Below are 26,035 nucleotides of genomic sequence, written 5' to 3'. Positions count from 1 at the left end.
AACAAATATCTAGTGAGTGTTTACTATGTACTAGGCAATGCTGTAGGTACTAGAGATACAAAAATGAATGAGATAAAAATTCCTGCCTATGGGGACTGTACAATCACTCTTTTAGTTACTACCTAATAAGCTGCACTGCCATAATTCATTTGAAGCTTCTCCACTGATAATCACTAGTGACCTCTGAGTCATCAAATCCAAAGGCCTTTTTCTTAGCCTTCAGTCTCTCACTAAGTTCCTACTGGCGCTGACACTAAATTCCCCATATTTCTATAATACCAACTTTCTTCTCAGGATCAAGTAGTTGCAGGTTTTTTTAAAAAACATTTTTTAAATTCTCAAGCACTATCTAAGGTTTGTTTTTGGGTTTTTTTGTTTTTTTTTTGTTTTAAGATTTATTTATTTACTTGATGGGGCCAGCGCCGTGGCTCACTTGGTTAATCTTCTGCCTGCAGCGCCGGCATCCCATATGGGTGCCGGGTTCTGGTCCCGGTTGCTCCTCTTCCAGTCCAGCTCTCTGCTGTGGCCCGGGAAGGCAGTGGAGGATGGCCCAAGTGCTTGGGCCCTGCACCCCATGGGAGACCAGGAGGAGGCACCTGGCTCCTGGCTTCGGATCGGCACAGCGCACTGGCAGTGGTGGCCATTTTGGGGGTGAACCAACAGAAGGAAGACCTTTCTCTCTGTCTCTCTCTCTCACTGTCTAACTCTGCCTGTCAAATTAAAAAAAAAAAAAGATTTATTTATTTACTTGAAAGAGTTAGAGAGAGAGAGAGAGGTCTTCCATCTGTTGGTTCACTCCCTAATGGCTGCAAAGGCTGGAGCTCCACCAGGAGCTAGGAGCTTCTTCCAGGTCTCCCACATGGGTACAGAGGCCCAAGGAGTTGGGCCATCCTCTACTGCTTTCTCAGGCCATAGCAGAGAGCTGGATTGCAAGTAAAGCAGTTGGGTCTCGAACACACGTCCATATGGGAGGCTGACACTGCAGGCAGCGGCTTTACCCACTACACTACAGCATCGGTCCCAAGTAGTTGCAGTTTTAACTCATTTTCTCTCCTTAGTTTATTTTTCTCTCTCCTACCAATTCCAAATTTGTGGTAATTTACCAAAATTCTGTCTTCAACCTTTATTTTTCATTCATTTATACATTATCTCTCTTTGTTAAATATTTATTTATTTATTTGAGAGGCAGAATTACAAACAGAGAGAGGGAGAGACAGAGGGAAAGATCTTCCATCCACTGGTTTACCCCCCAAAGGCCATAATAGCCAAAGCTGAGCTGATCTGAAACCAGGAGCCAGGAGCTTCTTCCAGGTCTCTTATGTGGGTACAGGGGCTCAAACATTTGATCTAAAAATAAATAGTAGGATGCACAGTATTTATGCATATGAAGACTCACTATTGTAGAAATATAAATTCTTACCAAAATAATGAAAGTTTAAATGCCAGCTCAATCAAAACATCTGAAGGTGTTGTAGAGGTTGTTTTTATAGTTGAAGGGAAAACTGATTCACATACATGAGAATACAAAAGACCAAGTAAAGCCAAAATAATTGTGTAGAAAAAGAATAAAGTAAGAGGACTCATCCTACCAGGTATCAAGATTTACAAAGCTGCATTGCTTCTCGGCCTTTTGGCTAAGATCAACTATACAAAGCTGCAGTGATTAAAATAACACAGTATTGGCAGAGAACAGACAAAGAGACCAAATAAACAGAATTGAAAATCTAGTAACAGACCAACTCCATCGCCCAAAACTGGTCATTTTTATGTCAAAGGTGACAATGGAATTGAGTCATGAAAGACAACCTTTTCTCAACAAACATTGTTAGGTCAATTGAATATCTGTATGGAAAAAATAATAAATTTTGACTTCTGTCTCATATAATATACAATTTTTTTTTTTTTTGACAGGCAGAGTGGACAGTGAGAGAGAGAGAGACAGAGAGAAAGGTCTTCCTTTTTGCCGTTGGTTCACCCTCCAATGGCCACCGCGGCTGGCGCGCTGCGGCCGGCGCACCGCGCTGATCCGATGGCAGGAGCCAGGAGCCAGGTGCTTTTCCTGGTCTCCCATGTGGGTGCAGGGCCCAAGGACTTGGGCCATCCTCCACTGCACTCCCGGGCCATAGCAGAGAGCTGGCCTGGAAGAGGGGCAACCGGGACAGAATCCAGCACCCTGACTGGGACTAGAACCAGGTGTGCTGGCGCCGCAAGGCGGAGGATTAGCCTATTGAGCCGCGGCACCAGCCGATAATATACAATTTCAATTCCAGATACATTAGAATCAAAATTTGAATAATAAGATTTCTAGAAAAAAATTAAGAATATCCATAACCTGAGCATGAGGGAAAAAAGAATACTTAATCATGGAAAATAGTGATAAATTATATTTTGTTAAAAAAAAGAACAACTTAAATCAATAAAAAGATTCATTGGATTCTTTTATCTATTAAATATGCTTACACTCCCTCTCCAAAACAACCAGGCTTCACAATTGCACTTCTGGTTAAGAAAAACATAACTGTTATGAAATTAGCCATCACTCCACAATCTTAAGAATGGACAAAATACCTAAATATAATTTATTTGGGCATTAAACAACAGACAGAAAATTGACTCCTGAGAGGAGGCAAACGTCTGAGGCAAGGCCTATGACAAGCCCAGCTCTTTGCCTAGGCATATTCCCTGAGTATGGTGTACTGAGCAAGACCAAAATTGGGGGGAAAACACTGCAAGCAGATGAAATATAGATAGAAGTCCAAGCAGAATACAGAAGTTCATTACACTAAAGAGGCAGAGATTAGTTTAAGGTGGTTGAACTCTTCAGTAAGGCTCCAGAGAATAGAACCATGCAGAGGGGAGGCCTCAGTGTGGAAGTTATACAAGAATCCTTGGTTAAAGTCTAGGATGTCATGTACTAGGCAAATACTAAGCATACTAGAGAACAACTGCAAAAACATTAAGTGTGGAACAGAGATAATTAGAAATCAAACAGCACTGATGCACAAAGAACTCCTTGGAGCTCTAGCCTCATCAGTGGTGAGCCCATATTATAGCTTGTTAACACCCAAGGCATTCAGCTAAGATACCCAAAAAGCAGGTCTCTAGAAGTAAGGTGCACATCTGAGAGTAAGGTTTACTCTAGACTTGCACTAAGTTTAAAATGAACCCTGACAAGATCAGGAAGGAAAGCAGAGACTGGAAACTGAGTGCCACCAATTTAGATGAGCTTGGGAAACAGCTTAAGCTCTCCTCAGAACACTTCTAACAAACCGTAAAACCAAACCTAAACAAATTTGAGGTAGTAAACCAGCAAATTATCTGCCTATTTAACAAAAAGAACAAAACATTCTTCCAGAGGAAGAAAACAGAATTCAAGTCTATAACATAGTAGCCACAATGTTTATTCAGTATAGTAGTCAAACAGCACTCAACAGGAACTGAGCCCTAAAATGGCCCAGATGTTGGATTTAACAAGTTAACTAAGGCACCTGGTTAGAGTTTGAATGTGTCCCCTATATTCAAGCATTAAACCTAATCTCCAATGCAACAGTATTGAGTGGTAGGGCCTAAGAAGTAATGATTAGGTCATGAGGGTTCTGCCCACCAAGAATGGATTAATGTTGTTATGGGAGTGGGTTGGTTATTTTGAAAGTGAATTTTTTTTTAGAAATTTCTTTTTTGGAAAGATTTATTTATTTATTAGAAAGTCAGAGTTACACAGAGAGAGGAGAAGGAGAGAGAGAGGTATTCCATCTAATGAGTCACTCCCAAATTGGCTGCAACGGCTGGAGCTGCACCAATCTGAAGCCAGGAGCCAGGAGATTCTTCTGGGTCTCCCACGCAGGTGCACGGGCCCAAGGACTTGGGCCATCTTCTACTGCTATCCCAGGCCATAGCAGAGAGCTGGATTGGAAGTGCAGCAGCCGGGTCTTGAACCGGCACCCACAGGAGATGCCGGCGCTTCAAGCCAGGGTGTTAACCCTTTGCACCACAGTGTTGGCCACGAGAGTGAATTTGTTCTAAATGTGAGTTCAGTCATCTCTTTATCTCTCACCCTCACTCTTTTTTTTTTTAAGATTTATTTTTTTAAAGATTTGTTTTATTTATTTGAAAGACAGATTTACAGAGAGAGGTCTTCCATCTGATGGCTCACCCCCAAGATGGCCGCAAAGGCCAGATCTGTGCCGATTCGAAACCAGGAGCCAGGAGCTTCTTCCGGGTCTCCCATGTGGGTGCAGGGGCCCAAGGACTTGGGCCATCTTCCACTGCTTTCCCAGGCTAGAGCAGAAAGCTGGATTGGAAGAGGAGCAGCCAGGACTAGAACCAGCACCCATATGGGATGCCAGAGATTCAGGCTAGGACTTTAACCAACTGCACCACAGTGCTGACCCCAAGATTGATTTATTTATTTGACAGGCAAGAGAGAAAGAGAAAAACAGAGAAAGAGAGAGAGAGAGGTGTCTTCCATCCGATGGTTCACTCCCTAATTGGCCAGAACAGCCTGAGCTGCACCGATCCAAAGCCAGGAGCCAGGACTTCCTCGGGGTCTCCCACTCCTCACTCTCTCTTGCTCTTCCACCTTTTATGATGTAGATAATGAGGCACACAGCAATTCACAAGATACTGGCATCACAATCTTGGACTTTCCAGTCTAAGGGAGCCAAATAATTATCCAGTTTCAGGTTCAGACACTCTCAACAAATAATAGGGTTATATTCCAATAAACTCACTGGAAGTTGAAAATATCATATGTTGAAAATGTATTTAATACACTTAACCTACCAAATATCATAGTTTAGCCTAGCCTACTTTAAATATGTTTAGAACATTTACACTAGCCTACAGCTGAGTACCATAAGAAAATATTGGACAGGAGGGAGGGTATGGTGGGAAGAATCACAATATTCCTAAATTTGTATATATGAAATGCATTGTTTATAAACCTTAAATAAAATTTTTTAAAAAAGGAAATATATATGGTTAGCCCAAGGAAGACTCAAAATTCTAAATTCTAAGTACAGTTTCACAAATAACAAAGTCAAAAAAAATCATTAAGTCAAAGACCATTATAGGAGCATAAAATGAACCAGGACAACAGATATTATACATGTTTTTAAAAATTAAGGAAAATAAGGGCCAGTGCTATGGCACAGTAGGTTAATCCTACAGCACTGGTATCCCAAACAATCACCAGTTCTAGTCGTGGCTGTTCCTCTTCTGATCCATCTCTTTCTGTGGACTCAGAAAGCAAGGGAAGATGGCCCAAGCACTTGGCCCCTACACCCACATGGGAGACCTGGAAGAAGCTCCTGGCTCCTGGCTTAGCATCAGCTCAGCTCCGGCTGTTGCAACCATTTGGAATATGAACTAGTGGATGGAAGGCCTTTCTTTCTGTCTCTCCCTCTCACTGTCTGTAATTCTACCTTTCAAATAAATAAAATCTTTAATAAAAAAAATAAAATTCACTCCTCTCCTTAAAATCATCAAGAAATGATATTTTTTTAATTAAGCAAGATATATTCTAAGACTTTTATACATTTTTACTTATCTATTTTCATTTTATTTGAAAGGCAGAGAGACAGAGATCTTCAATACACTGGTTCATTCCCCTAAATGCCCAAAACAGCTGGGTCTTTGCCAGGCAGAAGACAGGAGTCTGGAACTCAATCTGAGTCTTCCATATGGATGGCAAGGACTTAAGTATCTCAGCCATCTTCTGCCACCTCTAAGGGTGTGCATTAGCAGGAAGTTGGATCAGAAGCAGAGCTGGGACTTGAAGTAGACACTCTGACATGTCCCAAGCAGCATCTTAACAACTGCACCAAATGCCTCCAACTCAAGATTTTATTTTTGATGTATATATTATCAAGATAGGTACAGGAAATCTCAGCACTGAAATGAAAACACTAAAAAAATGCAAATGGGGAGTCTGCAACTAAATGATACAAAAGCTTTAAAAAAAAGAAAAAGAAATGGGTGTGCTTAAATGCAGAATGCAGAAGCAGGTGGATCCCACAATGGAGTGCCTGGGTTAGATTGCAAGCTGCGGCTGCTGACTCCAGCTTCCTGTCCTGGGAGGCAGATATGGCAGGTAATTGGGTTCCTACCAGTCACTTAAGAGACCTAGATTGAGTTTCCAGATAAAGAAGAAAGTGAAAAGAAGGCACATCCAAGAAAACACATCATGAGTAACTCAGAGGAGCCTCTGAACAATGCAAACCTTTGGATCAAGTCAAAACTATGTGAAGGGGCCTGTGCTGTGGCATAGTAGGTTAAGCCTCTGCTCAGGTTCAAGTCCTAGCTGCTCCACTTCTGATCCAACTCCCTGATGATGGCCTGGGAAAGAAGTGGAGGATGGCCTAACTGCTTGGGTCCCTGAACCCATGTAAGAGACCTGAAAGAAGCTCCTGGCTCTGGATTGGCCCAGCTCTGGCCCTTAAGGCCGTTTGGGGAGTGAAATGGCAAATGGAAGTTTTTTTTTTCTCTCTCTCTCTTCCTCTCTCTGTAATTCTGCCTCTCAAATAAATAAATCTTAAAAATAAAACAAACAAATAAAAAAAGCACGTGGTATGCAGCACATTAACTGCAGTCAGTGACAAGCCCCATACGAAGACTTCATGAAGGCATGGACTCAAAACAAGATTCTCATCTAGGAAAACTATGGCAACCTGTAAGTACCTATAAGTACAAAATCTAACAGGGATAGCAAATAATGGTTACTGTTTAATACAGCATTCATTAAAGAATAAATCAGGGGCTGGCGCTGTGGCGTAGCAGGTAAAGCTGCCGCCTGTATTGCCGGCATCCCATATGAACACCGGTTCGAGTCCTGGTTGCTCCACTTCCAAACCAGCTCTCTGCTATGGCCTGGGAAGGCAGTGGAACATGGCCCAAATCCTTGGGCCCCTGCATCCACATGGGAGACCTGCAAGAAGCTCCTGGCTCCTGGCTTCGGATTGGCACAGCTCCAGCTGTTGCGGCCAACTGGGGAGTGAACCATCGGACAGAAGACCTCTCTCTCTGCTTTTCCTTCTCTCTCTATGTAATTCTGACTTTCAAGTAAATAAATAAATCTTTAAATAAAACTTTAAAAATAAGAATAAATCAAGGGATATTTTTACATGTAATTATCCTACTGAACACTTCTGAAAAATGTGCCAATGTTTTGAAAGGACTTCCAACAGTTAAGTTCTCTACCAACTGCAAATCACAGTGAAGTGACTTCTGTGTAAGTTAAAAAATATGCTCTCATTTTAAGGGTCAGATTTTGAAAGCAATTCTAAAAAAAATCATGGTCAGTAAAGTTGTAAGGAACAGTTTAACCACAGTCTGTCCAAAGCTTTTAATTACAGCAGAAAGTTGACAATTTCTGAGAGTCCCAGATATCACCTATAGATTCTATTAGTATACTTGAATTATATATGAATTTTTAACTGTCTATATTTTTTGAGTTCTACATGTACTCTATTCTCTATTATGCACTTCATTTGTAAATATAATTCTATAGTAAAATCTTTGCACTGTATTCCTAGTTTATTTCAAACATTTTCCCTCCTTTATGAAGCCAAAAAACAATGTTCATAAGCCATTTATTGGATGCAGTATTTCTCTAGTCCTATGGTTATACTGACATCTGGTGGTACAAGAAAAGAAACTCCAGTGCAATGACAGGGAATTGTTTTTCCAGTACTGCTAATTTATTCTGTGTAACCTTATCTATACCAAGGACAATAGAACCAATCAAGTACCATCCTAACTCCAACTGGTGGCATACATTATTTGCAACCCTTTATTTTGGTAATATGACTGGCAAGGATATTGAATCTTTCATTATTTCAAGAAATACCACAAGGTAAATAAGCCAGTCCAGTTATTTACTTCTTATCTAGAGCTTATAACCAGAGAGGCCAGCACTGTGCCATAACAAGTAATGCTGCCACCTAAGACACCAACATCCCAAATGGGCACCAGTTCATGTTGCAGCTACTCCACTTCCAATCCAGCCTGCTAATGACCTGGGAAAAGAAGCAACAGAAGCCCCAGATGTTTGGGTCCCCACCACCCATGTGGGGGACCCAGATGAAGCTCCTGGCTCCTGGCTTTGGCCTGGCCTAGCACTGGACATTTTGACCATCTGAACAGTGAACTAGCAGCTAAAAGATCTCCTTATTTCTCTGTGTGTGTGTGTGTGTGTATGTGTGTGTGTGTGTGTGTGTGTATCTGACCCTTCAATTTTTTAAAGACAAGATAAAACTCAGATGGGAGATCTCTGCTTGTTTCTCCTTCTCAAAAAAAAACAAAAAAAAAACATAAAAATATCTTTAACAGTAAACACTAGAAAACAAAATTAAAACTTTTACATGTAACTATTAGTGAACTCCATACCTTTGTTCTTGAAAACTCAAATCACCATTTTCAAGAATTCATGTAAAAATGCTTATGTTACAAACCCTAAAGAAGATGATTAATCTTTCAGTTCAAAATTCTAAAACTCCACAAAGTTTAATTATTATTAAGATACATGAATACAAAACCTCAAAATCCTTAGCACTTCAAAAAATAGTTTCATGATCACTATCCACAAAGAGTAGTGAAAAGTGAAACACATGGTGGTTTCTTTGACTCTGGAATCTTTCATCAGAGTCAGAGTTAAAGGACATGCTTGCCACGTGAACCATGGCATGACACATTTTACAGTTAAATATTGAAACAGGCAGTGTCATACAACATTGTTTATAAAACACTCTGTTCTTATTAAACATTACTGTTCTGTTTAACATCGAAGGATGTAAAGAATAAGCAGAAATTCAGAATAAAAACTGAAAAACAATCAATCAAAAGTCCAAAGTTCATGCTATGCAGTCCCATAGACATTTTTCTGTGAACTCCCATGGGGTTGCACCTGAACCTCCAATTTATCTGTTACAAATAAGAAGAAAGCATCTATTTCCTAAATATTCAGCTGGATTTTCACACAGAATTTACTACATTTATAAAAAAGGACTTTTTTTAATTTCCAAATAAACCTGTCCTTAGAATAGCTACTATGCATGAGTATAGTGAACAACAGAAGGGGATGGAATGAGGAGAGGAGGCAAGGATAAAGAAAAGCCATAAGGGAGCAGACTTCTTTTGAAAACATCAACTCTAAACTGTTAGCAAAAAGATGGTCAAGAAAGTCAACTTTCACATAAAAAAGATGAGGAGAGAGTTCCAGAATTTTCCTATCTCATGCAGTTCTATCATTTTGAAACTGACAGATTACTTTGAGTATATAAAAGTACATATAGGCCGGCACCACGGCTAAATAGGCTAATCCTCCGCCTGCGGCACTGGCACACCGGGTTCTAGTCCCGGTCAGGGCGCCAGATTCTGTCCCGGTTGTCCCTCTTCCAGTCCAGCTCTCTGCTGTGGCCTGGGAGTGCAGTGGAGGATGGCCCAAGTCCTTGGGCCCTGCACCCACATGGGAGACCAGGAAAAGCACCTGGCTCCTGGCTTCGGATCAGCGCAGTACTCCGGCCGCAGCACACAGGCCACAGCGGCCATTGGAGGGTGAACCAATGGTAAAGGAAGACCTTTCTCTCTGTCTCTTTCTCTCTCTCACTGTCCACTCTGCCTGTCCAAAAAAAAAAAAAAAAAAAAAAAAAAAAAAACATATAGCCTATCTCCTTGAGCTTAGACTACCTCCTTAAGTCAAATTATTCATTGTAAATGCCAACTCAAAACAGAATTAGGATAGTAAATCTGTTGCCAAAGAAACTACCTGAGTCTTCCTATTACTAAAAATAAGTGATTATAAGTTACTCATTGGTTTACATTATCTTAGCAACTCTTCCTTAACATTCTGAAATATAAACCACTCTCTCTAATTTTTTCCAAACACTTATAAAAGTAGGCACAATACTGAATTTTGTAAGTGAGAATCTAGTATTTTGAAACTATAAACTAAGTGACCAAAATAGCATTTCTAAAAAGCCACATGGAATATTAATGTATTCCTAAGTCTTATACAAAAAAGAAGAAGGTTATGGTCAAGTACATTTCAAAGTGCTGGGTTACACATGGTAGACCCAGAAGACGCTCCCGGCTCCTAGTTTTGGATCGGCCCAGCTCCAGCCATTACAGCCATTTAGGAAGTGAACCAGTGGATGGAAGACCTCTCCCTCTGTCTCCCTCTCTGTCTATAACTCTGCCTCTCAATACAAACAAATAAATCTTAAAAAAAAAAAAAAAAAAAAGTGCCGGTTTTGAAGTTAAATTATGGAAGGTCTTGCAGAGACTTTCACTCTTTCATTTTCAATAAGCAATTAACTGAATACCTACCACATACTGGGAAATGATCTAGGTTTGGATCAGAAGTAGAGCAATCAGGACGTGAAATGGCATCCACATAGGATGCTAGTGTCACAGGCAGCAGCCTGAGTTGCTATCCCACAGCGCTAACCGCTATTGTACACTTCTATAACTTTTGATGTAAAGATGAAATTCTATAATGACAGCAATCAAGATACATCACCTCTCACCCAATTAAAGTTTTTGTTTAAAATTTATTTGAGGGGCCGGCGCCGTGGTTCACTAGGCTAATCCTCCACCTAGCGGCGCCAGCACACCGGGTTCTAGTCCTGGTTGGGGCGCCAGATTCTGTTCCGGTCGCACCTCTTCCAGTCCAGCTCTCTGCTGTGGCCGGGGAAGGCAGTGGAGGATGGCCCAAGTACTTGGGCCCTGCACCCCACGGGAGACCAGGATAAGTACCTGGTTCCTGGCTTCGGATCAGCACAGTGCGCCAGCCACAGTGCGCCAGCCGAGGCGGCCAATGGAGGGTGAACCAACAGCAAAGGAAGACCTTTCTCTCTGTCTCTCTCTCTCTCACTGTCCACTCTGCCTGTCAAAAAAATTAAAAAAATTATTTGAGATACAGAGGGATAGAGACAGATAGGCAGAGAGAGCTCTTTATATACTGGTTCACTGTCTAGATGCCTGCAACAGCCCTGGGCCAAGATCAGGATCCAAATCTAGGTCTCCCTTATGGGTGAGAGGGATCCAACTACCTGAGGTATCACTAGCTGCCTCCCAGGGAATACACTGGCATAGCAGAGAGCTGGATCATAAGTGGAGCAACCAGGACTCAAACTGGTGCCCATATTGGATGCCGGCACTGTGGGCAGCAGTTTTATCCACTACACTACAGCGCCGGCTCCACTGTATATATATTTTAAAAATAAGTATTTTTAAGTTCATAAGGAAACAAGTACTTTCACAGACATCTCATTTTATCTGTCCAATAATAAAGGCTAGTTAGATACTACTAATCTCATTTTAGAAGTGAGGAAACTTGGAGGCCAGAGCTATGGCAGAGTAGGCTAAGCCTGTGGTGCTGGCATCCCATATGGGCACCGGTTCATGCGGCTATTCCTCTGATCCAGCTCTCTGCCAACGGCTTGGGAAAACAGTGGAAGATGGCCCAAGTGCTTGGGCCCCTGCATCCATGTGGGAGACCAGGAAGAAGCTCCTGGATCCTTGCTTTGAATCAGCCCAGCTCCAGGAGTTGGGGCCATTTAGGGAGTGAACCAGCAGATGGAAGAGCTTTCTCTCTGTCTCTCCCTCTCTCTGTCTATAACTGTAACTCTACCTCTCAAATAAATAAATCTTAAAAAAAAAAAAAAAAAGAAGAAACTGAAGCACCTGATAAATAAATGAACATACAAATTACACATAGCAGAATCAAAACTGCAATCCAGATATACTGGTTCTATTCCAAATGCTTTATTTTCCTAATTGTCTCATGTTTCACTAAATTTTGTGGGACAAAATGTCCATGAAGGCAAACAGGATCAAACAAACGGAGATGGGAAAAAGAGAGTCATTGGAAAGGTGCCACTGAGAAGTTGGCCTTTGACCAAAAGGAATTAAAAAACAGTCCATAACTGAAGAGGTCTAAACAGTGATCTGATCAAGCAGAAAATTAATTGGTATTAAGAGATTAGCAGGTGATTTCTTCCATAAAAGCTTCTTAATGTCTTGATACTAAGAAAAAGAAAAGGCAAACATAAAACATTTACAGTTAACCTTGTACATAACTACTACCACAATTTCAGTACTACCTAGTCTTCAGAACTACAGTGAGAATAACGACAGCGACTAAATTCAGAACAGATTTTGTAACTTTAAATAAACATTTAAAGTCCCAGATGCTACTACTTGAAGGTAGAAAACAAGAAGGAAACCTTTAAAAATATCTTTTCAGTTTCAGAATCAAAGAAGTGGTGGTATAATTTTTGCCCAAAGAGCATACTATAAATACATCTCAAAAAAAATTAAGCTTAATTTCTTTAAAAATAAATAAATAAATCGCATTTGTACCACAAAAAGCATACATTACCTAAAAACAATGGTGTAGTTTCTTCTAAAGTAGTTGCATTAGGATCTGCCCCAGCTTCTATAAGAATCTGTACAATCTTCCAGTGTCCTTGACTAGCAGCAAGATGTAATGCACAGAAGCCCTCAAACGTCTTTGTTTGAATGTAGTTTTCAGAAGAATCTATGGAAGAATAAAAACCAAGCAACAAGACCGCTTCAATTTCTTGGGCTTAAAAAGCAAATATTCCTAGGTAGCTGTTCTGAGCAACTGTTAAGATGCCACCAGGGACACCTGCATCTCATATTGGAGTCGCATCCCATACTGATGCGCATGGCACCTATGCTTGAGTGCCAGCTTTGCTTGCAATTCCAGCTTCCAGCTAACATGTACCCTGGAAGGCAGCAGGTAACAGCTGAAGCAACTGGGTCCCTGGCACCCACACAGGAGACCTGGTCTGAGTGCCAGGATCCTGGCTTCAGCCTGGCCCAGCCCTGACTGTTGCAGGCATTTGGGGAAATGAATCAACTGATAGAAGTTCTCTCTCCCTCTCTTGCTTTCATAAAAATAAGTAATTTTTAAAAGGTAAGTAAAGTATAAAAAAGCAAACATTCCAATATGAATTTAACAAAATATTAAAAAATAAACAATTTAAAGAGACATCTCATAGTTTAAAATTCTCTAGCAAATAAAGAAAAAATTCTAATGGATCCCAGTATACTTAGTTTAGTTTGTTTGTTTAGAGAGGCAGAGACAGAAAGTCAGAGAGAGTGACCATCACTGAGTGACTCCCCCAAACATCTGCAACACCTGGGCTGGGCAGGGGCTGGGCCATAAGTCCAAAGCTGGGACCAGGAACACTATCCAGGTCTCCCATAATGGTAGCAGGGACCCAACTACTTGAGCCATCACTGTGCCTCCCAGGGTGTGCATTAGCAGGAAGCTAGAGTCAGGTACCAAGCCAAGAATGAACCCAAGAACTTGAGGGACTCAGGAATTTTTTTTTTTTTAAGATTCACTTATTTATTTGAAAGGCAGAGTTATTGGTGGAGGGAGGGGAGGGTGCAGAGACGAACAGAGAGAGGTCTTCCATCTGCTGGTTCACTCCCTAAATGGCCACAATGGCCAGAGCTGGGCCGATCCAAAGCCAGGAAATTCTTCCAGGGTCGCCCACTTGGGTACAGGAGGCCCAAGTATTTGGGCCATCTTCCACTGCTTTCTCAGGCCTTTATCAGGGAGCTGGATCAGAAGTGGAGCAGGAATTCAAACAGGCGCCCATATGGGATGCTGCCACTGTGGGCAGAGGCTTAACCTAGTACACCACAGCACTGGCCCTGGGACTCAGGAATCTTAACCACTAGGCTGAACAGTAGTTTCAGCTCTTTAGTATTCTTACACACCAATTCTATTCACTCAATCTCATTTTCTCTTCTCTAACTTGGGGGGCAAGGAGGAATGTCAGGAGTTGAAAGGTACCACCAAAGCCAAGATCTGAGAAGGACACAGCACCAAAGATTTGTTTAAGCAGGATTTACCTAAGTATTAATAAATTTGATTTTATTTCTAAATGTCCACAAGGGAAATAGTTTTATCTCTAGCATTACTTCCCTATATTCAACTAATGACATAAAGGCAATTTTAAAACTCCTTTCTAACTTCAGACTATGGTCTAATAGTGAATGCAAACTGTATTTCTAAAGAATAAAGTGTGCTTCAAAGAAACCAAACTGTTACATAGAATTTATAACGAACTTATAAGTTAACTTAAGGATTGCATTTGTTACAAATAAACTCAATGTTCTGATAATATTAAAAATTAAGTAAATAACATCTACTTGAAAAGCACAGCAAAAGATAATACTGAGAGGTGATTTCCTTAACTTTACTACCCAAACAGTCAATTCTAAGCTCTTAATAGAAGGATAAGCTCTAAGGTAAATTGTGAAGGCACTGTTGAGAAGAGTAATAAATAAACAAAAAATTCTCCAAAAATCTTTTTTAAAAAATCTCAAATTTTACAAGCACCTACAACCAAATGGCAAGATAGTCATATTTTAAAAGCGCAAATCACAGAAAGAGGATTTCAGAGAGTAGTGAGAAAATGAGCCTTATTCTAACTAATTTATTCAGATTATTCAGAGACTGGTCAGACATGACCTTTATTTTATGTATTAACTTTATAGATTCATAGATAAAAAGGACAGGCAAAACTAGGAATGAGAGACATCTGCACTTCCACCTTTTTTTTTTTTTTTTTTTTTTGAAAGATAGAGTTAGACAGTGAGGGAGAGAGACAGAGAGAAAGGTCTTCCTTCCGTTGGTTCACCCCCCAAATGCCTACTACGGCCAGCACACAGCGCCGATCCGAAGCCAGGAGCCAGGTGCTTCCTCCTGGTCTCCCACGCAGGTGCAGGGGCCCAAGGACTTGTGCCATCTTCCACTGCTTTCCCAGGCCATAACAGAGAGCTGGACTGGAAGAGGAGCAGCCAGGACTAGAAACGGGCCCATATGGGATGCCAGTGCTTCAGGTTAGGGCATTAATGCGTTGTGCCACAGCGCCGGCCCCTAAATGTTTGAGGGGACAGATATATTTATCCTGATTATGTATCACACTGTGTACATATACTGAAACACCACATGGTACCCCATAAATATGTGTACTTTTTATGGAAAAGAAAAACTAGGAATGCACAGATATCTACAGATAACTGATACATGCTGATGGCTCCTCAGCAGGAAATTTCAGACTATATAGATAAAAATTATTCCCAAAATAATTAATAAATAATATAATTCTAATCAAAATGCCAGTAAAGCTGTTTTTTAGTTCTATACTGGCAAAAGCAACTAAAGTTGATAAGGGAAGGATAGCATGGATAAGAATAAAGAAGAATTTAGAAAAATTAACAGACAAGTATTGAAAGGAGCCTAGACTTACTATGCATTAACCATACTTTTTTTGTTTGTAAGATTTATTTTTATTTATTTGAAAGGCAGAGTTACAGACAGAGGGAGAGACAGAGAACTTTCATCAGTTGGTTCACTATCCAAATAGCCCCAACGGCTGGGGCTCAGCCAGGCCAGGGCCAGGCCAAAGCCAAGAGCCAGGAGCTTCTTCCAGGTCTCCCACATGGGTGCAGGGTTCTTGGGCCATCTTCTGCTGCTTTCCCAGGTGTATTAGCAGGGAGCTGGGCAGGAAGTGGAGCTTCTAGGACTCAAACCAGGGCCCAAATGGGATGCTAGTGCTGCAGACAGTGCCCACTACACCACAGTGCTTGCCCCAACCATGTCTTTAAGTTAAGGAAAAAGGTAAAATGCTATGGCTTAGTACAAATGCAGAGATGACGGTGCCCACCAGGGAGCGGAAGAATCAACAAAACCAACAGGAAGCTAGGCAAGATCACAGCTGTAAAGCATGGGGAACTAGACTGTTTTATTACAGAAGCCAAGGAACTTTGGAAAAGAAGCATGTTCTCTTCCTCTGAGGAAGAAGAAAAAGATAACATTTAATCCTGGCCATTCATATACTACATTATGCCTTACAGCAGTAAAAGTGATCCTTAATACGCACAATTAAAAAAAAAATATTTAACCAGGATACAGGCGGAAGGGGCAGGCTGAGACAAAGGAATCTAATTATGTTTCAAATATATATATCATAATCTCACTGAGGGGTAGAGGAAAAAAAGCTGGCCTATATAACTTTGAAAAATGACTTTTCAACTGGAAACTATAAGACTAAAGACAAAAGAAATGGTACGGAAACACCATTCTCTAGTTGGTAAAGCTGTTTCTTCTGGACTGTAGAGTAACAATTCTGAAACCACTTTACATATATACTAGGATCAAACAAATAAGTGGATGGTAGATCTGGATGCCAGGTTTCTTTTTACAACAAAAGAAACCAGGGCTCTTATGAGAATGTTTGAGTCTAAGATTGGGGTAGGAATATACAAAATGTGCCTGAAGCATGTAGAGGTCCAGGAAGAAAAAAAGTACTCAAGAAACAAAAAAAAAAAAAAAAAAAAATGGAGACATGTCAAAGGGATACTCAATGGCCAAAACAATTTGAGCAACAAAATAAATAACCTCATACTGGATTACAACTCAAAGTATAAAATAAATGTCCTTGAGTTCATGCAGATATAAATGACTGAATAAGTAAATGAGATGCGATAAATCTCCCACACAAATGAATTCCAAATAATTTGCACACAAACTCTCTCCTAAAGGTACAGGCTACCTTCAGTGACTTGCGTACTCACCCATCTTAGGAAAAGGACAAAACCTTCTGTTCGATTATCCAAGCAGTAAAGGAAATAAAAGGCAATTCTCACTCAGAATGAGAAATACTCATTTCATTACTAACTTGCAATCTCCAAAAATTTCACTCATGCTAAAAAAAGATATATTATAGCTAACTTTAAAACCAGTGGACTGGGAAGACAACATTTGGAGTTACAAAATTGAAGCTACAATCCTGGCTCTGACAGTATAATTTGAATTACATTTGGGGTAAATTACTTAAACTCTCAAAGGTTCAGGTTCTGTAACAGTAAAATAAAGATAAATGGGATCCAATAGAATTATGTAAATACATAGTTTGAATTTTTGTAAAATGCTTTAAAATACAGGTAGGTATGCAATAATTATAATATTTATGTAGGGTCACAGTTGTTAGAAATTTGATGAGGGGCCGGCGCCATGGCTCACTAGGTTAATCCTCCGCCTGCGGTGCTGGCATCCCCTGTGGGCACCAGGTTCTAGTCCGGTTGCTCCTCTTCCAGTCCAGCTCTCTGCTGTGGCCCGGGAAGGCAGTGGAGGATGGCCCAAGTCCTTGGGCCCTGCACCCAATGGGAGACCAGGAGGAAGCACCTGGCTCCTGGCTTCGGATCAGCTCTGTGCGCCGGCCGTAGTGGCCATTTGGGGGGGTGAATCAATGGAAGGAAGACCGTTCTCTCTCTCTCACTGCCTATAACTCTACCTGTCAAATAAAGGAAGGAAGGAAGGAAGGAAGGAAGGAAGGAAGGGAGGGAGGGAGGGAGGGAGGGAGGGAGGAAGGGAGGGAGGGAGGAAGGGAGGGAGGGAGGAAGGAAGGAAGGAAGAAAATTGGTGAAATCTGAAATATTTTAAGAATTTCAACACCTGATATAAATTGCTTTGAGGGGCTCCAATGATAAACCTCGTTCTGAAGTATGTTGTGGCCACAGCAGTTGAAATCACCGTCTACCATGCCAGCATCCCATGCGGACACCAGTTCAAGTCCCAGTTGCTCCACTTCCGATCCAGCTCCCTGCTATTGTGCCTGAAAAACCAGTGAGGGATGGCCCAAGTCCTTGGGTCCCTGCATCCACATGGGACACCTGGAAAAAGACTGGCACAGCCCTGGCTGTTGCAGCAATTTGCAGATTGAACCAGCGGATGGAACATTTCTCTCTCTGTAATTTTGAATTTCAAATAAGTAAATAAATAAATCTTCTTTTAAAATTTGAAGTGTGTTTTCCCAAAGGTACCATATCTATTTGGTACTGGACCATCAACCACCACCATCTCACTTTCCTTCTTTCTAGAAAGAGGGCTTCTTAAAAAAATGGCCCAATGTACTGTTCTTACCATTTTTTCTTTTGGACAGGCAGAGTTAGACAGTGTGAGAGAGACAGAGAGACAGAGAGAAAGGTCTTCCTTTGCCGTTGGTTCACCCCCAAATGGCCGCCACGGTCAACGTGCTGTGGCTGGCGTGCTGCGCCAATCTGAAACCAGGAGCCAGGTGCTTCTTCCTGGTCTCCCATGCGGGTGCAGGGCCCAAGCACTTGGGCCATCCTCCACTGCCTTCCTGGACCACAGCAGAAAGCTGGACTGGGAGAGGGGCAACCAGGACAGAATCTGGCACCCCAACCGGGACTAGAACCCAGTGTGTCGGCGCTACAGGCAGAGGATCAGCCTAGTAAGCCGCGGCGCTGGCCCCTGTTCTTACCATTTTTAACGCCTTAATAATTATTTATTCTCAAACGAAGGCCAAGTGGTTTCTGCTTCTCATCTACTTACTGCAATTTTAAATGTTAAGGGCATTAAAGACTTCCTCAAGGATAAACATGATAAGCACTTCAGTTTGCTGCTCACAACAACTTGTCAGTTCTTTCTTGGCTACAGTTTAAAGATTGGGGCCATCTCATGGGACCAATGCCAGTCACTGACACCTGTGCAGCAGTGATAAGCACTGGCCTTAATACCCTGCCAATGACACCACACCCCATGTTTGCTGACACAGAGTGTCTTTGGCTTATAAATAATAAACTTGCTTATTTCTTGTTGTAATAGTGGTAGTGATGGGTGGCAGATGGTTGCTTTTGTTTTCTGCAAACCCTTAAGAGATTCTGAGTAGAGGAGACAGCTTAAAAATAAAGAACTTTGTCCTAACAATTGAGCCAGAATTTGACAAGGGCAAACAAATCCATGATGTGCTGACCACAAGGGTGACGTCAATTTCATGCTGCTGATATATGAAACCTTTTACAAAATTTATAACATCTTACTATGTTTTATTTAAGAATTCTTAGAAAAAAAAAGATAACAGATAATATCCACACACAATGAATTTTTACTCTGTACAAAATGCTTGGACAACACTTAATAGATTTTAAGATGCAGGGGAGAAATCAGCAGAGAAAAAAAAGTTGGATGGCAGCACAAAGAAATTAGATATCATTTTTTTAAAAAGTAGCAAAAGTCTAGAAAAAAATATGAAAGATATCTGAAACACATACATAATAGCAAAGAATCAATAACAAGAATACACAAGGAGCTCTTTAAAGATGAGGTAAATCTAGAACTTCCAAAGAGAAATAAAGTCAACATGATGTAAAGTAGGGCTAACAGAAAGGGACACTGAGAGTCCTAATGACACGGTTTTTGGCTATCAGAGCTCAGCAATGCCTGAACAGACATACTACTCAGACCTGGCATTTAGATGAGCTTCTATACTCTCTTATTTAAACTAGTCTGAACTGGGTTTCTTTCATTCATTACCAAGATAGTCCTAATTCATACAGCATACAATTTAACAATACCTATCAGTATTTTAACTTGGTATATGTATGATGGTTAATTCTAGCTTTTACTTTGTTTTATTTTGTTGAGAGGCAGAGAGAGCAGCAGACAGAGCAAAAGAGCTCCTATCAACTGGTTCACTCCACAAATGCCCACAATTGCTCAGACTGGCCCAAGGCCAAACCTGGGAGCCAGGAACTCAACCTAGGTCTCCCATGTGTGTGGCAGGAACCTGATTACTTGAGTCATCACCTCTGCCTCCCAGTGTTTGCATTAGCAGGAAGCTGGAACTGAACTGGAGATAGTCATCGAACCCAGGTACTCTGATGTGGGACACAGGTATCTTAAATGCCCACTCCTGTGATGATTAATCACCTTCACTGGATTCTCAGACAGCTTCTAAAACATTATTTCTGGGTGTATCCATGAGGATATTTACCCAAAAACTTAGCACTTGAATAAGTGGACTGAAAAAGAAAGCTTCATCCTCATCAAATGTGTGCCAGCATCCATACAATCAGTTGAGAGCCAGAAACAACAGGAAGGTGGAGGGAGAATTCTCTCTCTTCTTGAACTAGAAGATGCATCTTCTCCTGTTTCTAGATATCAAAGCTCCCAGTTTTTAGGTCTTCAGGCTCAGGGGCTCGCATCAGTGGTCTCACATAACCTACTTCTCAGGCCTTTGACCTCAGAGTTACACCACTCCCTGGTTCTCAGACCTTCGGACACAGACTGAATCATACCACCAGCTTACAAGTTCTCCATTTTTGCAAGATCACATATCCTGGGACTTCTCACCTTCCATAAGCATATAAACCAATTCCCATAGTAAATACCCTTTTATTTACCTGAATACAACAGTACTTCAAAAAATTCATGGAAAAGTAATATTAAAAGATAAGTTCAAAGCAGGCATTTTGCACAACAGGGACACCTTCATCCCATATCAGAGTGCCTGGTTTGAGTCCTGGATCAGCTTCTCATTTCAGCTTCCTGATAATGCAAACCCTTGGAGGCAGTAAGTTCAAGTACTTGGGTCCCTGGCAATTATCTGGGAAGACCAGATTGAGATACAGCTCCTGGAATCAGTCTGGACCAGCTCTGGATCTTATGAGAATATAGGGAATAGGCCATCAGATGAGAGCGTTTTCCCTCCCTTCCTCCCTCCTTCCTTTCCTTTCTTAAAGATTTACTTATTTCTTTGAAAGGCAGAGGCCTGGCACTATGGTGTAGTGGGCTAAGCCTCCAAATGCAGTGCCAGCATCCCATATGAGCGCTGTTTTGAGTTCCTGCTGCTCCTCTTCTGATCCAGCTCCCTGCTATGGCCTGGGAAAGCAGTGGAAGATGGCTCAAGTGCTTGGACCCCTGCACCCTCATGGGAGACCCAGAGGAAGCTCCTGGCTCCTGGCTTCAGATCAGCCCAGCTCTGGACATTGCAGCTCTGGACATTGCAGATGGATGACCTTTCTCTCTATCCTCCATCTCTCTCTGTAACTCTACCTCTCAAATAAAGAATAAATAAAATATTTTAAAAAATAATAAAAATAGGCTAGGCACAGGTGATATGGGGGAACTAGGCAGAGAGTTGGAATAGGAGATTTTCCCACAACTTCTATAGCCCTGTACTGTAACTCTGACCCCATGAATGACGATCCAGTACACCAACTTTCCCATTATGCACCTGCATCCTATCCAGGACTGGGAAGCAACAGACATCATCAGGGCCAGGTAGATGTTAAATACCAGGAGCTGGTGTTGTGGTGTAGTGGGTAAAGACCCAGCCTGTGATACTGGCATCCCATATGGGTGCTGGTTCTGGTCTCACCTGCTCCACATCCGATCCAGCTCCCTGTTAATGTTCCTGGGAAAAGCAGTGGAGGATGGCCCAAGTTCTTCAGTTCACCACCCACAAGCGAGACCCAAAAGAAGCTTTTGGCTTCTGGCTCCTGGCTTCAGCCTGGCCCAGCCCTGGCCATTGCAGCCATCTGGGGAATAAACCAGCAGATGGAAGGTTTTTTTCTGTCTTTCCCTCTCTTTCTCTCTTTCAAATAAATAAATAAATCTTAAAAGAAAAAGAAGTTGTTAAACTCCCTAAAAAACTTATGCACCCTAAAACCTGCCCAAACTTTACCCAATTTGTATATTCAGTTAGGGGACCACCTCCCACCCCATAAAGGTAGAGAGGCCCTTTTTAGCTTCTCTCTCCTTCTCCCAGGCAGCTCTCCTTCTCCTCACAGGCATTTTTTTGGTCCTCACATGGCAGGTATCTCTCAGAGTGCGACTGCCCACATGCACGTGTGACTGTATTCTCACTCTCATTTCTGCACTTTATTTATGCCTCTGCATTGAATTCTTATCTGATGTGGAAGTAAGGATTCTCAATAAACCAGGAAACATGCTCCCATAACACAAGAACTTCCATATAAAGGACAATGATACTGGACTGCCTCCAAGTTCCTGCTTTGTCAGGCAGAGTTACAAAGCATAATAAACTTATGCTGGCTAGATTGAGTCCAAGCCCCTCCAAGTAGAACTTGCCTCATCAGCACTTCTGCCTATCAGTTGCCTCCTACCCAAACCAAAAAGGTTTCCCCAAGATCCCCCCCTCCTTAGTCATGGAGGAAGACTTGTCATTTTTCCTGCTCCCTTACTGGCCAGTAATGAAGTTTTTCTCCTCTAAAAATCAGCATCATAGAATGTGATGGGAAGTAACAGACAGTGAATCTACATAGCTCTGTGACAATAATACTCAGAAGTCCAGCTGGTACATCATGCTGGTGTAAGCCAAGAAAGGCAATCCCCCATCTTTAATAAATATGTTGGAGGCACACATATGGCTTGGCAGTTCAGATGCTAGCTGGGATGCCCACACCTCTTACTAGAATGCCTGAATTCAAGTCCCAGCTCCTGATTCCAGCTCCCTGCTAGTGCATAACCTAGGAAGCAGCAGGTGATGGATGACCTAGTAGTTATGTATCTGCTACTCACATGGGAGACTTGGATTGGGTTCCCAGCTGCAGGCCTCTGCCTGGGCCAGCCTAAGCCATTATGCCCATTTGGGGAGTGAACCAGCAGATAAGAGCACTCTCTCTCTTTCTCTCTCTCTGCCTCTCATATAAACACAACAAATTTAATTAATAAGGCAGTTGTTTATGATTACAGGAAGGGAAACAAATACTACTGTTAATAAGTCAGTATTGGCCGGCGCTGAGGCTCACTATGCTAATCCTCCGCCTGTGGCGCCGGCATACCGGGTTCTAGTCCCGGTTGGGGCACCGGATTCTGTCCCGGTTGCTCCTCTTCCAGTCCAGCACTCTGCTGTGGCCCTGGAGTGCACTGGAGGATGGCCCAAGTGCTTGGGCCCTGCACCCGCATGGGAGACCAGGAGGAAGCACCTGGCTCCTGGTTTCAGATCAGCTTGGTGTGCCAGCCATAGCGGCCATTTGGGGAGCGAATCAACGGAAGGAAGACCTTTCTCTCTGTCTCTCTCTCACTGTCTAACTCTGCCTGTCAAAAAAAAAAAAAAAAAAAAAAAAAAAAGTCAGTATTACCATCTTCTCATGTTTTAGTACTCCAGCTTGTTGACACAGCCTCCCATACCTTGAATTTACTTTACCTGCATGAATTAACATCTGCAAACATTCTATAGAGTTGTGATACGCTGCTTCATGAATTGGCATCCATCCCCTATTATCAGCAACATCAACACTGCGACCCTTTTTGAGCAGTTTCCTCAATACTTTAATATTGCCTTCCCTGGCAGCAAGTCCAACTGTAGAACACGTGTCCGAGTAAGCCTCTGTAAAATCCATTCTTTTGACCAGTCTGCAAAACAAGGTAGAAAGATAATACTACAGTCAATAAAATAACACTACACTCCTAGAGGTTAGTAGATCACAGTGGGACTGTCTAGCAACTCTCACATGACTGCAACAGAAGAGCCCAAAGTAGGAAAAAGTGACTGCCTTGCCACAGCCTCTGCCAGAGCCTAAAACAGGAAGTCTTTGAGTTTGACAAATTAGGACTCCTTGGAATGTTCTTATTTAAGGGAGTTTTAAGTGCTTATCTTTCATCCTCTGGAAATGTCTAATCAGCAGGCTTCTGTCCCTGTTCATATTCCTCCAAAGTGTCCTCCTTGGAGCTGGCTGATGAAAACACTAAAGGTCTCAGTTAATCCCAAAGGTACACTGTATTAGCAGAGAGAACAACTGATCTACCTGCAAGGCTCAGCCTCCAAACCACAACCTTCTATAGGTTGCTATCTACCAGCCTCCAAATCACAACCTTCTATGGGCAAAAGGTAAACCCAAAAGGCTAGAGAGAATAAAAGACAATTAACGAGAAGAATAAAGCTAAGTAGTTGTTCTAGCTTTCCTGTATCTGCTGGTCCTTTCCAGAAGAGGATAAACATGCAGATTCTCCATTCTTAATGAAATAGTCCCAATGAATGATATGCTGAAATCAAAGATTCTTTATTTCATAAAGAAATAGGCTCAGCTTTCTTCTACTAGCCCAGGAAAGTTCTTCACAGCATTGCTGCCCTCATCATCATCGCCCTTCAAAGCTATTTCAAAATTCCCTGGCAACTACAGTCCAGTATAGTTCTCACTAAATGACTCTATCATTAAGATGATTTCTTGTTACTAACACACCATGAAGCATGTTGAGCAGAGATTCAGAATTCTCATGCAAAGTTATCTCCTAAGGGGTAGTCCATCCTAGTAACACTCCCAGGTCACCCCTCTTAGTTTTTCTAATAAGCTGAGCACTGGTTCGGGAAATGCTAACATATATAGCCTAATATACCTGAAAAACATAGTCGAACCACATCCTAAGTAATTTAAAGAAAGAAAGAGAGAGAGAGAGAGAGAGAGAGAGAGAGAAGGAGGTAGGTAGGTTTAGGGGCCGGAGCAGTGGTGTAGTGGGTAAAGCTGCCACATGCAGTGCCGGTATCCCATATGGTACTGGTTCAAGTCCTAGCTGCTCCATTTCTGATCCAGGTCTCTGCTATGGCCTGGAAAAGCGGTAGAAGATGGCCCAAGTCCTTGGGCCCCTGCTCCCGCATGGGAGACCCAGAAGAAGCACCTGGCTCCTGGCTTTGAATCAGCTCAGTTCCAGCCATTGTGGCCTTTTGGGGAGTAAACCAGCAGATGGAAGAATTCTCCCCCTACCCCTACCAGCTGATGGAAGACTTCTCTCTCTGTAACTCTTTCAAGTAAATAAACAAAATCTTTAAAAAAAAAAAAAAAAAAGGGTTTAAGGAAAGAGGTTAGAAGAAAGCATATGGCATTTCCTAAAGTAAATTTAAATTTTGCCTTGTTCGCCTTTAAATATAAAGCTGTAACTACAGAAATTGATAGCAAACCACTTAATGTTACCAATGCATTAATCTGATTGTATCAAGTAGTAGGGTAAGATAAGGCATTGATCACCAAATCTTTAATTATTCAATTAATTATTAATTATCGAGCACCAACTTAAATTATTAGCAATGGGAGTACAGAAAGATGACAAAGGCTTAGATTGTGGTTTTTTTTTTTTTTTAAAGATATTTATTTACTTGGGAGTCAGAGTTACATAGAGAAGGAGAGGCAAAGAGAGACAGGTCTTCCATCCACTGGTTCACTCCCAAGATGGCCACAACAGCTGGAGCTGAGCTGATCTGAAGTCAGGAGTCAGGAGCTTCTTCCACGTCTCCCACACAGGTGCAGGGGCCCAAGGACTTGGGCCATCTTCTACTGCTTTCCCAGGCCATCGCAGAGAGCTGAATCAGAAGTGGAGCAGCCAGGTCTCAAACCGGCACCCATATGGGATGCCAGCACTACAGGCAGTTGCTTAACTCGCTACACCACAGTGCCAGCCCCAAAGCATATATTCTCTCTCAAGTTTTGTACAGTCTCACAGGAATGATAAATATATGTGATGCAAGGTGAAAAATACAAAGTTATATAAAAGAAGTACATATGAAAAGTTGCAGAAACCAAAGGAGAAACTGTTTCAGCTCAGTAAAGGAAATGAGTTGTTCATTAAAGGACAAGGCAGATTCAAAAATGAAACAACGGTCAGAACAGCATTCCTGGGCAGAAGGAAAGGCATAATCAAAAATATGGAGATGGAGGCAGGCCCTGTGGCAGAGAGGGTATAGCCTCAGCCTGCAGTGCCAGCATCCCATATGGGCGCCGGTTCAAGTCTCAGCTGCTCCACTTCCCTTCTCTTCTCTGCTATGGCCTGGGAAAGCAGTAGGAGGTGGCACAACCTTGGGCCCCTGTACCCACGTGGGAGACCTGGAATAAGCTCCTGGCTCCAGGCTTCAGATTGGCGCAGCTCTGACCACTGCGGTCAGTTGGGGAGTGAACCAGCGGATAGAAAACCTCTCTCTCACTGGCTCTACCTCTCTGTAACTCTATCTTTCAAATAAATAAAATAAATCTTTAGGGGGGAAAAATGTGGAGATGAACAACGAAAGGTGAGTGACAGTAAGAAAATCATTTATTTTGGAAAGAGATTTAAGTAAACAAAGAACAGAAGGAAAATGAGGTTACAGAGGTAGCTGAAGGCCAAACTGTGGAGGATCCTCAAAGCTGTTACACCTTTTGAATCCTGCTAACTTCTAGCTAAGATAATTGCACACAG

At 41.9% G+C, this 26,035-nt stretch overlaps 1 protein-coding gene across 7 annotated transcripts in view; it reads right to left on the bottom strand.

The window, feature by feature from the left end:
- Nucleotides 1-26,035, bottom strand: part of ASB3 (ankyrin repeat and SOCS box containing 3) — a 190,648-nt gene that overhangs the window by 50,797 nt on the left and 113,816 nt on the right. For all 7 annotated transcript variants that reach the window (XM_051829002.2, XM_008252739.4, NM_001205047.2 and 4 more), the window contains 2 exon segments: nt 23,019-23,227; nt 12,380-12,538 (listed from right to left, as the gene is read on the bottom strand). In XM_051829002.2, the coding sequence (XP_051684962.1) occupies nt 12,380-12,538; nt 23,019-23,227 (368 nt within the window).

The sequence above is a fragment of the Oryctolagus cuniculus genome, chromosome 2 (genome assembly GCF_964237555.1).
Source record: "Oryctolagus cuniculus chromosome 2, mOryCun1.1, whole genome shotgun sequence".
NCBI classification, from domain to species: Eukaryota; Metazoa; Chordata; class Mammalia; order Lagomorpha; family Leporidae; genus Oryctolagus; species Oryctolagus cuniculus.
Note: the sequence above shows the minus strand (reverse complement) of the source record. Positions and strands in the feature narration are given on the sequence as shown.